The 12,517-nt window shown below is 43.7% G+C and overlaps 1 protein-coding gene across 1 annotated transcript; it reads right to left on the reverse strand.

The window, feature by feature from the left end:
* Window positions 1-845: 845 nt before the first annotated feature.
* Window positions 846-12,509, reverse strand: CSUI_001984 (uncharacterized protein). The gene is made up of 2 exons (XM_068062187.1): window positions 5,642-12,509; window positions 846-5,401 (listed from the first exon to the last, which is right to left on the reverse strand). Exon 1 carries the CDS (start codon window positions 12,258-12,260, stop codon window positions 7,524-7,526), a length of 4,737 nt encoding a protein of 1,578 aa, XP_067925838.1. The 5' UTR covers window positions 12,261-12,509; the 3' UTR covers window positions 846-5,401; window positions 5,642-7,523.
* Between the last annotated feature and the right edge of the window lie 8 nt (window positions 12,510-12,517).

The following is a 12,517-nucleotide window of genomic DNA, read 5'->3' on the forward strand; positions in this document are numbered from 1 at the left end:
TTCTTCTCGCATAAAGAAGAAGGACGACGTTAGTTGCTTAACGTGAAGAAGGACACTTTCCTACCTTGTGTGAGACAAGAGGATTTGCCTTCGCCTTTCTTCAACTACCTCTAGGGCTATCTCTATAAGATCATGAGAGGGCCTAGTCACCCCCACTACTCACAATCACGTTGAATGTTTTCTCCTCTTCTTCCTCACGGGTCGTACATCTACATCGAAGTCATCTGCACGTCTATTGATCGCAGAGACCCAACGTCCTTCTTTTACTCTTTTTTCCGGGGAAACTCGTCTTTTAACTTCTTTCGCTCTCTCTATTCGCGCTCCTCTCTCTCTCCACCTGTGTGTCTGTACGTCTCTGTCTCACTTCTTTCTCTTTCTTTCTCTGGCTGTAGACAGGCACCTCTATGACTCGAAGGCAAGAGAAAAAGGAGAAAAGTTGTGGCCTCGTAAACGGCAAGACTATCTATCTGTAATCTGCCTTTCTGATCTATCAATCTATCTTCTATCTGCTTATCTTTCAAACTGCCTATCTTCGAACTATCTATCTATCTTTCTATCTATCTTTGATCTCTATACCTCTATCTGTCAGGCCTCCCTCAGGGCCAGTCTGTCTCTGAGGAGTGAGGAATCAGAAAGAGAGAAGCCGTCCTTCAGTAGATAGAAATGTAGAAGAAAAAGAGAGAGGACATAGAATGTGTTTAGGCTCAGCCGTTTTCTTGACTTGACAAGAGCATACACTTGAAGAAGAAAAACAACAGAATGCGGAAGTAGATAGATTAAAGATAGATAGATACAATAATGAGAGTTAGATAGATAGATTAATGATAGATTGATTGAAGATAGATAGACAGATAGATAGACTCTTCCTTTCATTCTTCTTTTCCTTTTTGCTTCGTTCGACTTTCTTTTCTATGTTTCTTTCTATCGTCTCTATTGTTCTCCTCCGTCTTTTGGGGCAAACAAGCAACAAGAAAGAGGGAGGAGGGAAAAGAGAGAGAGAGAGAGGGTGAGAGAAGGAGGGACAGAGAGAGAGAGCTCGGGAAAGTCTATGTATGAAGACGTAGGGGAGAGAAAAGCGAAGGAGATCCAGGAGCAGAAGAAGAAGAGAGAGGAATGAGAAGTTCATTCTTGAGAACGAGAGGAGTAAGATATCAAGAGGAAAGGAGAGAAAGAAGAAGACTTGATCAGTTACTTAACTTGAAAAGAGATTGGTTGAATGACTAATCAAATGAAATGAATCAAAGCGCTTAAAAAACAAGAAAGAAAGGAAAAGAAAGAAAGAAAAAGAAAGAAAGAAAGAAAACAAAGCCACCTCCTAGAAAGAAAGATGTTCAAAAAGAGGAAGAAGAAGAAGATGACGATAACAACAGGAGAGAGAACAATGCAAACTTGGAGTGTCTGTATGTACACCCCAACATCCTCCCCTTCTTCCTGCCTCTTCCAGGTATCTCAGGTCAAACCTTCTGATTAGTCTCATTCGGTCTTCCTTCTACATTCTAAAGACGAGCGAAAAGAGAAGTCCTCACAACCGAAGCGAAGGGAAGAAAAAGCAGCAACCACGGAGAAACAAGGAAAGTCAAGAAGAAATCTCTCTCTTTTTCTCTCTACCCACATATCGATCCATCATTCTTCATCTCTGACTCCTTCATTCCTCTCGATACCTTTACATCTACTCTTAATGATACACATCAATATGAATCTTGGTCTATCAAGCAAGAGGCCGTCCTCTGCCTGTCCAGATAGATTTCCACCCCACACGCTGCTTATCCACTGAAATATCTCCAAACAACGGAGAAAAACATACAAGACTCCTATCTATCTTTGATCTATCTTTAACCTATCTATTTATCTATCTTTGATCTATCTTTAGTCTCTCTTTCATCTATCTATCCACTTCTAGCTCTCTCTATCAATCTATCTATTTATCTATCTATATCTCTTCGTGTCAACAGTAGAACAAAGGTTGATCTTCCTCCTCGTCATCATCATCATCAGACAGATCGACAGAAAGTGAATGAAGGAAGGAGGAAAGGGACTGTACAAGTAGAGAAGACGCAGAGAAGACAGGAGGGGCAGCTACTCTCTCAGTGGCTCTACTACGTGAAGCATCACAACACGTGACACGACTTTCTTCGGCTTTTCACAAGTTTTCTATTCCTCTCATCATGGGGTGTCTCTCCTCTGATCGCCAAACGAAATCACTCGATCTCGCCCTATCTATGTATCTATCTATCTATCTAGCTATCTATCTATCTAGCTAGCTACTCTACATGGAAATTCTGTGATGATTAAAAGAGAGAGAGCAGCAGAGAGTCGTTGAATAGACGGTCGACCCGGCGAGGAGGCAGCGGCTGTGACTGATGGCTAGAATGAGGACAACAAGAAGAATAGTAGTAAGGATGATAATGACGAATGATGAGGATGATAATGATAATGATGATAAGGATGAGGATAATGATGAGAAGGACGATGACGATACGATGATAATGATAAGGATGATAAGGAGAATGACAAAGATAATGATAATGATAAGGATGATAAGGGTGATAAGTGTAATGGGGATGATGAGGAGGCTAGCAGGAGGGATAGAAGTAGAATAAGTTCATTAGCATTAAGATGAACATTCGTTGTTTTGAGAGACGAAAAAAGAAGAAGAGAACGCGGGTGCCTAGTGAAGTGAGTAGAGAGACACGAAGAGGAAGGAGAAAAGGAGAGAGGAAGAAGAAGTCGTTACGAACCGTACATGCCTCTTGCTGAGAAGGAGGTAGAAGGAGTTTAAGAAGTTTAAGAGGTCTGTGAAAAAGACAAGAGGAGAAGAAAACTCATGATAAGAGACACCTTCTCTCGTGGCTATCATCTCCTCACACCATCAGTGAAGATCAGGGACAAGAAGAAGAAGAAGAAAAAGAAGAAGAAGAAAACAGACAGATAGAGAGGCTTGTACGGGTATGTTTTGCTTTTCTTTTTTAGCCTGTGGTTGCCGTGAAGAGAGAAGAAAGAAGAGGAGGCATTAGATCCATTGAAGAGGAAGAGGAAGAAGAGGCGCGGCGATAATGAGAAGGAAGAGGAGAGCTCTCATGAACATCGGGAAGAGATGAAGAAGAAGAGGAAGAGAAAGAAGAAGAAAGATTCCGATGATAAGAGTGTTTGAATGAAGAGGAAGAAGAAGAAAGAAAAGACGCTGAGGATGAAGAAGCCGAGGGACCAAGTGTACTCGAAGGAAGAGAATGATAAGAAAACTTTGGAGTGTCTATACACCTAAGAGAAAGGTGGGGATGATTTCTCTTCTTCCATTCATCATTGATCTTCCTCTGCTTTTCTTTTTCTTCTCCTTGCTTCTCCTCAACAGCCTCCCTCCTTTCTCTCCTTATTGTTTCTTCTTCTGATCTTTCTCTGTGTAGATGTGCATCTACGCTTCGATGTCTCAGTTCTTCTCTTCTTTCTCCTCTCACAAGAGACCGGCAACAAGCAGAAGAAGAAGAAGAAGAAGAAAACAGTCGACAAGGAGAAGAAGACAGAGAAAAAGAAGAAGAAGATCGCTTCCGATGAGGTGCTAAGATGGTCTCCCCCACCAACAGTGGCGAAGCCTTCTTCTTTTTCTTCTCCTTTTCTTTCTCTTTGTCAGCGACTGTGGAGAACATCGACTGTAGAGAAGAAATCTCCTTTGCTCCCCCGGAATTCTCTTTCTTCTTCATTACGATAGTTGACTTGAAAGAATCGAGAGATCTTTCACTAAGCTCATCTTCAGACTTCTTTTTGATAGCCTTGCCTTCCTCTTTCTCTTTCTTTGCAGAGAGAGATGTTAAGCGGTCGCTCGTAGCAGTTCTCGTAGCGTGAAACTTCTCTTCATGGAGACGGCTGCAAGAAGAAGAAGAAGCTCTTCGGAAGGATGAAAAGAGAGAAGAAGGAGAAGAAGAAGATAAAGAGTTGTCTATATAGCCTGAGAAGGATGAAGCACGCGAAACAGCCCGAGTCGTTGTAGAGGAGGTACAGGTGGCTGGTGTCGATACACTCGAAAGGAGAGAATGCGATGAAAGCAAAGGAATCGAAGAAGAGTGAAAGGAAGAAGAAGAGGTCTCCAAACAGATTTTCTTATCTTTTATCGCAGTGTTCATGAGTTTCTTCTCTTCTTTCTCTTCAAAGTCTTCTCTTCTCGATCGTCTCTCTTCTTCGTCTTTTCGTCTTCTACGAAGCTGATCGTGGGGCTTCAGATCTCCACGAGGAAAGGCCAAAGAAGAGCATGAAAAAGTAGGCATTCCACCCGACGAAGAAAGAAGTCTTCTTCTCTCTCTCCTCTCTTCTCTTACGCCTGTCATCTTCATCTCCTTTTCTTCATCTTCTTCTCCTCTTTCTTTCTCTTCTCTAAGTTCCTTTCTGACACATGAATGCTCTAATTCCTCTCTCTTATCAACTTCCTTCTCTTCTTCATCCAATCGGACTCTTCTGTCTTCTATCCCCCTCGATGAAAAGAAGTCATCTCTCTCTCCATCTTCTTTCTCCTTCTCTTTCTTCTTCTTCTTCATCTTCTCTACGTCTTTTCTCTCTTCTTCTTCTTCTTCTCCAGTGCCTTGTTGCGCTTCTCTTCTATTCTGTTCACTGTCGTTTCTTTCTCGAGCAGAGAGAGAAGAAGAAGAGGGACAGACAGAAAGATCCACACGAAAGGCATGACGAGTCGCAGCTAGAAAAGAAAAAGCTTCGTTCTCTTCTTCTCCTTCCTCTCTATGTTCTTCTGTCCCAACTTCTTGATCTTTCTCTTCTTCCTCTTTCTGTCCTTTTGTCTCCTCGTCTTGATCTCCCTCCTCTTTGTCTTTAGGGTCTTCTGCTACATCTTCTTCTTTTACTTGTGAACGCCTATCTTCTTCATTATCATCTTCTCCTTCCTTTTCTTCTTCTTCTTTAGGCATTTGGGACCTCTTCACCTCTTGCAAACTTAGAGAAGCAGCATCCTTCCTAGTAATACTCTTCTTCTGAGAAGGCTCCACTTCTTCATTTTCTTCACTCTCTTTCTGCCGAAGAGGAATCTCGTCTTCTGTTTCTCTTGAGGATGATCTACCTCTCAATTCTCTTCTTCTCTTCTCCTCTTCTATCCTTGACAGAAAAGACGGCTTAGCAAATGCTTCGCTCCTAGTCGCACATATCTCTCTCTGAAAAGATGAAGGCTTCGATGAGAGAAGAAGAAAAGAAGACAAAGAAAGAGAGGGAGAGAATGAAGAAGAAGAAGAAAGGAGGAGATGACCTACAGAAGAAGAAGAAGGAATGGCTTGTTGAGAGGGTTGAAGAGGATGAAGAAGAGAATGAGAGGAAGAAGCTGTTCTTTCTTTGCAAGACCCTATAGCTATATCATCGTCCATCTTCCTCGCATCTTCTTCGCTCTTCCTTTCCTTCTCTTCTTCACGATAACCTGAGAGCATGGAGAAAGAAGCATAAAAAGAAGAGATAGATCAACCGTCATTTTCATCTCTTTCTCTTTCTCTCTCTTGTCTTTCTCCCTCTGTTCTATACAGAATGCCATCCATTGATCTATCTTTGATCTATCTGTGTATCTCCCTCTCTCTAGCAGTCTCTCAACATTCGCTCATCTCTTTCTTTAACTTCCTCTTCTTTCTTTTCTTATTCTCGTCTCCTTTCTTTAACTGCTTACCTTGTATAAATCGAACACATTCTTCGATTTCTGCTTCTTCTCTTCTTCTCCGCTCTTCTTCTTCTTCATGTGTGTTCCTCTCTAGTTGTCTCTCCATCTCATCTTCATGCAGTCGTCTCTCCTCTCTATCTCTTCTTCCTCTCTGACGATCGACTTGCCTATGGTCCCCGTCCCCTTCTTCTCTCCTCCTTCTTCCTCCTTGGAGTGAATTTCCACAGTCTTGTCCTCCTAAAGTAGAAGAACCTCCTTTCCTAGGAAAGAAGACAAGTCTCCGTTTCTCTCTTCTCCTCTCTTCTTCTTCTTTCTCTTTCTCTTCATCTTTCTGTGTTCTTTCTTCTCTCACGGACCTCTCTTGTCTCTGCAAGTAAAAAGAATCTACACTTGCGCTTCTCCGTGAATGAGGCTTGTCGGCACTTCTACCTTGTGCTGGAATATGAGAGAGAGATACAGGAGATAAAAAAGAAGAAGAAGGATCCTGGCGAGAGAGAAGAGCTGCTTTAGAGAGACTTGCCAATCTCCTTTCTAGGCGAGCTTCCTCAGCAGCTAGATCTTCTTCATCTGCACTTGCTTGACTCGTAGGAGAAGTAGGACCAAGACAGTCGGGATTTCTCAAGAAGGAAGAGGATGGAGATATACATGATAAAGAAGAAGAAGAGATGCAACATCGCCTCTCTTGGAGTGCAGAAGAAGAAATCTTCATCTCCCCTTCTTTTCTTCTTTCTTCTTCTTCGTTTTCTCTGAGATCTTGATCGCCCTTCTCTCCTCGATACACACGATTATGAGGAAAAGACGAGAAAGAAGAAGAAGAAGAAGGGAACTGAAGAAGAGGGAGAAGATTTGCTTTCCGGCCTTGATCGTCTTCTCTCATGATCGTCGTGGTAGTGAGAGAATTTCTATCCTTCTTCTTCCTCCTCTTGGTTTCTTCTTCTTCTTCGTCTCTTACCGTAGTCGCCCTGTCTCCTCCCTTCTTCAGACTTATCTCACTGATCCAGCTATCTTCTTCTTCTTCCCCGATGACAAGAAGATTCTTCTTTCTTTCTTTACTCACATTCTTCGTCTCCTCTTCTCCTTCGTTCTCATCCATCGCATCCTTTCTTTCTTTGCTTCTTCCATCTCTACTGCACCACATAGAATCTCTTTCATCTTCTTCTCCCGCTGAGTTGCCGCAAGTAGAAGTAGAAATGATTAGGTCCTCTTCTTCCATCATCTCATCTCTCTCTCCTTTCTTCTTCTTCCTTAGTGAAGAAGAAGAACCTGATACACCTCTCTTCTTCTCCCGGATATAAGCCGGAGTAGAGCAACAAGTAGAGGAGGAGAGAGGTTCATCTCTGGATGGCTTCTTGTAGAAAAAAGAAGATGCATATCTACTACATGAGTAGTCTGCTTCTTCTTCTTTTCTTTCTCCTCTCCCACATACCGTCATCCACGGATATCTCAAGAAGGAGGCTTTTTCATGACGAGAAGAAGAAGAGATAGAAGGAGGAGGACAAGCAGCTAGAGAGAGAGCCGTACCAAAGTGATTCTCTCTGATCGCTTTCTTCTCTTCTTCATCTTTCTGCAGGACGGAATTGTCTTTCTTCTTCTTCTCGTCTTCTTTAACCTCATATAAGAGGGAAATCTCCTTCTCCTGATAAGAAGGAGAAGACGGAGATCTCGAGACGGACTCGGCCGTTGTCGCAGTGATATAGCTTTCCTCGAAAGAAGAAGAAGAAAGTATTGAGAAAGAAGACAACACAGTGGTAGTAGGAGTCTTATTCTCCTCTTTAGGAGCTTGAGCTGAAGAGAGCTTGCTTCCATCTATCCCTGTAAGAGAAGAAGAGAATGAAGAAGGAGAAGGGGAAGAAAGAAGATCTGAAGAAAAAAGATATGAAGGAGGCTCAACCTACATAGGTCCCAGCATAGCATGTATAGGAACAACAGAAGAAGAAGATAATACTTTCACGTTCGAGACTTCACGATCACGCCTCTTTCTATCATTCTTTGGACGCTCTGCATCTTCTTCGTGAGAAGGTGAGACGGGTGGTACTACCTTAGTCTTCTTAGAAAGAGAACAACTGCTTCTGCTTCTGTCTGTCGTAACGCTAGGTGTGGAGATATCTCGATGACTTCTATGTCTATGAGGCGAAACCTCCTTGATCATCTTCTTGGTCTTGGTCTTCTTCTTCCTCTTCTTCTTCTTCTCACCCTCGCTATTCGTAGAGCATACAGAGGAACTCTTATTTTCAGCCTTTCTACTCTTCATCTTCTTTTTCTTAAATCGAAGAGAAGAAGAGACATCGGGCTGAAGACCGCTCTTCTCTCGAGTACTATCACTCTCTCTTTCGCATCTATTGAGAATCGACTTCACATCGGATGACCTATATGAAAGAAGATGAGAACCTTCTTCCTCTTTTTCCTCTATACAAACGTCGTTGTCATCTCGGCCTCTCTCCGTCTTTTTCTCTTCGTCTTTATGTCTATGTCGTATCCTATCTTCTTCTGAAGTGAAAGGAGGGCAGGTCAAAGACTCTTTATCTTGTCTATCATCTAAATCTGAAGCAGGAATGGTACGAGATCTGGGAAGCGAAGTCGCGCTAGTTGTGCAGGAGGATGTGGTTGTTCTCGCTGCACTACTTTGTCTAGACACGGAGGAGACACGAGAGCTAGCTGGTGACGAACATGCGGCTGACAGAGGAGGAGTGAGAGTAGACGGAGACGACGAAAGAGGAGATGAAGAAGAGACAAGAAGAGAAGAAGCATGCTGAGGTGTCTGACTAGAAAAAGGATGAAGACGTGATGCGTCCGAGGAAAGATGATTGATGGAAGCGGGACTATGTGGAAGAGGATGAGCAGAAGGAGAAGAAGAAGAAGAATTCGACGAAGATAAGAAAGAACGGAGAGATGAAGAAGAAAAACGCTGCGAAAAAGAAAACGGCTTGTAAGGTGGACATCTAATAGAAGAGATAGGAACCCCCACTCCCCCGTCACTACTACTAGTACTACTGGCTATACTTCGATCGTGAGGACTGCTACCTAGGGCAGACGATACTGTAGATGAACCTTCAGAGATCTTATTCCCCCTCTCCTGAGACCGAGGAGGAGAAGAAGACGAAGAGAATGCTGTCTTTTCACGTGGCAAAGGTAAGAAGGAAGAAGAGACTGCTTCTGTAGAATCCCTTGTTTCACTAGAAGGTTTCTCTACTCCACCCATGACTACTGTGGAGGTTGTCACATGAGAGGAGGTGAACCCCACCCTCGTCCTGTCCTTCTCGTCTACATCGAGACTCCCTGCGCATCGACTCTCTGCTTCTATATCTTCTCTCTCTTCCAGCTGTGAAGATCTCTTTAGACGAGTGCTCTCCGAGCTAACGTCATGATTCCTACAGAGTGAATGCTCCTGCTGCGGGTGCGGTAGGTGGAGATGATCCTTCCTTTTCCTTCTGAGATGCCTAAGAAACGTAGAAGAAGAAGAAGAAGATGACGAGGTGGGGGCTGTTTTAGGTGTCTTCTTCTTCTGCTGGTGGTGGGACTTCTCAGAGACTTCCTTACCTCCTCGATGAGGAGTAGTCTTCTCATTGCATGCAGTTGTCGCTTGGAGAGTATAGACTGCGAACGATCTAGCTGCTTCAGCACCTTCTTCTTCTTCTTCTCGTACGCCTTCCATGGGGGAGAGAGGTGAAGGAACGTCTGGTTTTCTATCTAGATCTAATCGACCTCTTGAGTTAAGAATGGCTCTATCATGTATCGAACAAGGAGATAGAGACCCACCTTCTTCATTCTCCTCCTCTTCTTGTTCTCTCAACTCTCTCCCATCTCTCCCAAGGTGTCTTTCTCCTTGGCCTTCTCCTCTATTCATGACTGGAGAAAAACTGCACGCAGAGGGCACAGCCATGCATGCGGCAGCTGAACGAAAAGCCGAAGCGAGACTTGAGGAGGAGGAAGAGGAAGAGAACAACTGACGTTCTCTTCTTTCTACAATGCGATCTTCTCCAGTCTCTGAGAAGCTATTTCTTCTCTCATTCAAGCCACCATCTTCTCTTCCTCCTGCCTTCTCTTCGTTATTGTTTGTCGCCTTGCCGTTTTCCTTAGCTTTATCTCTTTCATCTTCTTGCATATCTCCTCTTCTTTCCTTGTCTCCTGTCCCTCTCTTCGAGAAGAAAGAAGAAGAAGAAGGGACCCTTCTCCTCAGAGCTGAGAATCGCGACTGCTTCTTCAGCACTAGACTTGATCCTCCAGGTGTCGAAGGAGTGGGACGTCCCCCCCCTTGCGGTGGAGGTATAGGAGACGCTGGCGAAGCAGAAGAAGAAGAAGAGAGAGGAGAACAACAGGGGGGTGACGAGGCGGAAGGAGGTGAAGACAAAGAGAAGTGAAGAATACGATGACCTCGAGAGGAAGAAGAAGAAGAAGAATCGATTCTCTTCTGTTCTTCCTCCTCTCTTCGTGAAAGAAGAAAACGTTTTGTGGAAGAAGAAGAAGAAGCAGGCGTTGAACAAGAGGAAGAAGAAGAGAGACCTTCTTTTCTCTGAGAAGAAAGGGAGCGGAATTTACATGAGGAAGAAGAAGAAGATAAGGGTGAAGGATGTGAAGAACTATCAGGTGTATTGCCTCCCCCAATACGTGTACTTCGAATAGGTAAGAATCGATTGAAGAGAGAAGAGCGAGAAGCACGGTTGATCGACTCGCAGGGGAGTCTTGTCTTCATATGGTCTTCTTGGCGAGGAGAAAAGAAACCTTCTCTCTTAGACAACGAAACCCCTGGATTTTTATCTCCTTCTTCTTCTTCATGACGAAGAGAAAATTCCTCCACTTCTTCAGCTTCTTCTTGTTCTCTTTTCCGCTCCTTGTCTCTCTCAAGATCTTCTTCCTTCGAGTAGACATGACGGGATGCGGGCCCAATAGAAGACGAAGACGAAGAGGAAGGAGAAGAAGAAGAAGATGAACTCTTCTGATGGCGGCTGCTCTTGTTGTTCTTCTTCTTCACCTCTCCTTTCTCCTCTTCTCTTCTTTTTCTTTCATTCAGTTCATCTTGTCCGTGTGACAAGAAAGTTGTCTCACTTTCTTCTTCTTCTTCGTTTTCTCCCCTCATAGATGTCTTGTGTTGCATCTGACCTCGATATGAAGAAGAACTTATCCCCCGTGAAGAAGAAGAAGAGGCGAAGCGATCCTTTTCTTCTCCTTGTTCTACCTCTTCTTCTTCTTCACCTTCACCTTCTCTCTCTTCACATATGCTTGACATATTCATGATGTTCTTCTTCTTCTCCTCCCTTGATCTCTCTCCTTCTTCCTCTTTATCCCCTCCTAACTCCTTTCGATTCTCCTGCCTCCCCTTCCTAACATCCTCATCTTCTTGTTTTTCCTTCCTCTTCTCCCCTTCTTCGTCGTCTTTCAAATCAAATTTCTTTTCCTCTTCATCTCTTCTTCTCTCACCTTTCACCTCTCTCGAAGCGAAAGAAAGAAGAGATCTCCCGCTAGGATTCTCTTCAGCTGTCGACAGCATCGAGATCTTCTTCTCCATCTTCTTGTCGAGATCGCGGCGCGGGGACACGGCTTTTGCAACAAAGAGATTCTTCTCCTTCTTATCCTTCATCCGTTCTTCTTCTTCATCTTTTTCCTCTCCCCTTGAATCGTCAGATTCTCTAGAGAAAGGAGTGAAACTTCCCCCGCTTTCCGCTTCTCTTGTCTTCTTTAACGAAGGAGAGGGAGAGACGACAGAAGAGAGGTAACTCGATGTCGGTATCGAGGAGGAGGAAGAAGAAGAAAGATTCGATGGATGGATAGGTCGACAATGCGAAACCATCGAATGAGAGGGAGAAGAAGTTGACGTACATAATGAAGAAGAAGAAGTCTTCTCTCCTTCGTCTTTGTTAACTTCTCTACAAGTTTCTCGATGAAGAGATGGGGAAGGGATTCTTTTCTTACAGTCATGAGATATGTGAAGAAGACCAGGCGGTTGAGATATCTTCTTCTTCTTCTTGTTCTTCGTTGTCTCCTTCTCCTCTCTTGTATTATGGAGCAAACCATGAGGGGAGTCTTCCTCTTCTTCTTCATTCAGATCATGAAACTCTGCTTCTTCGCCTTCTTCTTCCTCTTCTCTCTTTTCTTCTTCTTGCTGCGAAGAACGATGACCTCCAGAAGAAGAAGAAGAGACAGATTTCATTTGGCTCTTGTGTTTCTTCTTCTTCTTTTTCTTCATCTTCTTTCTTCGTATCTCGTCCATCTCCTCCTCGTCATGAGAAGCAAGCATCTGCTCTTTTAGGATTTCCTTCTTCTCCTTCTTCGTTTGCTTCTCCGTGATCTTTTCTCTGTCTCCTGGGCTTTTACTTCTTGTTCTTCTTATCATCCATCCGCTCCTTAGTGAAGAGGTAGCAGAAGAAGATGAAGAAGAAAAGAAACGTTCTTTTATACTCGAACAAGGAGAAGACACCTGCGATGAGGTTACCAACGAAGAAGAAGAAAGAGAACCTGAAGAAGAGGAAGAAGACGAAGAAAAAGCGCTCGATAAATATCGACTTTTCTCCTTCTCCTGTCCGATAGACAATCGACTCTCTTTCCCGCTAGTCGGCCGTCGCCCTATAAACGAGAATCGACCTCGAGAAGGAGATATCGCTACTAAGGAACTTGACTGTTGAGAAGCCGTCATGAAAGGGTGGGGAGGGGGTGTATGTACACCACGTTGAAAAGAAGAAGAAGGAAGATGAGGAGAAGAAGAAGAAGGATTACTATCAGCGATCGGTGCTGGGGAAAATGTCGTATTTCCCCCTTTAGCAAAAGGAGAAGACGACGAAGTCGGAGATGACGAAGGTGTCTCAGAGACAGCGAGACGGGCTGTTTTGCGAAAGAACCTTAAACGTGAAGAAGATCTAGACAGAGAGGATAATGAAGAGAAAGAAGAAGAAG

Source organism: Cystoisospora suis, assembly GCF_002600585.1.
Source record: "Cystoisospora suis strain Wien I chromosome Unknown contig_820, whole genome shotgun sequence".
NCBI lineage: Eukaryota > Apicomplexa > Conoidasida > Eucoccidiorida > Sarcocystidae > Cystoisospora > Cystoisospora suis.

Coding starts and splice junctions, on each gene's coding strand:
- CSUI_001984 (XM_068062187.1), bottom strand. CDS start 12,260: ATGACGGCTTCTCAACAGTCAAGTTCCTTAGTAGCGATATCTCCTTCT.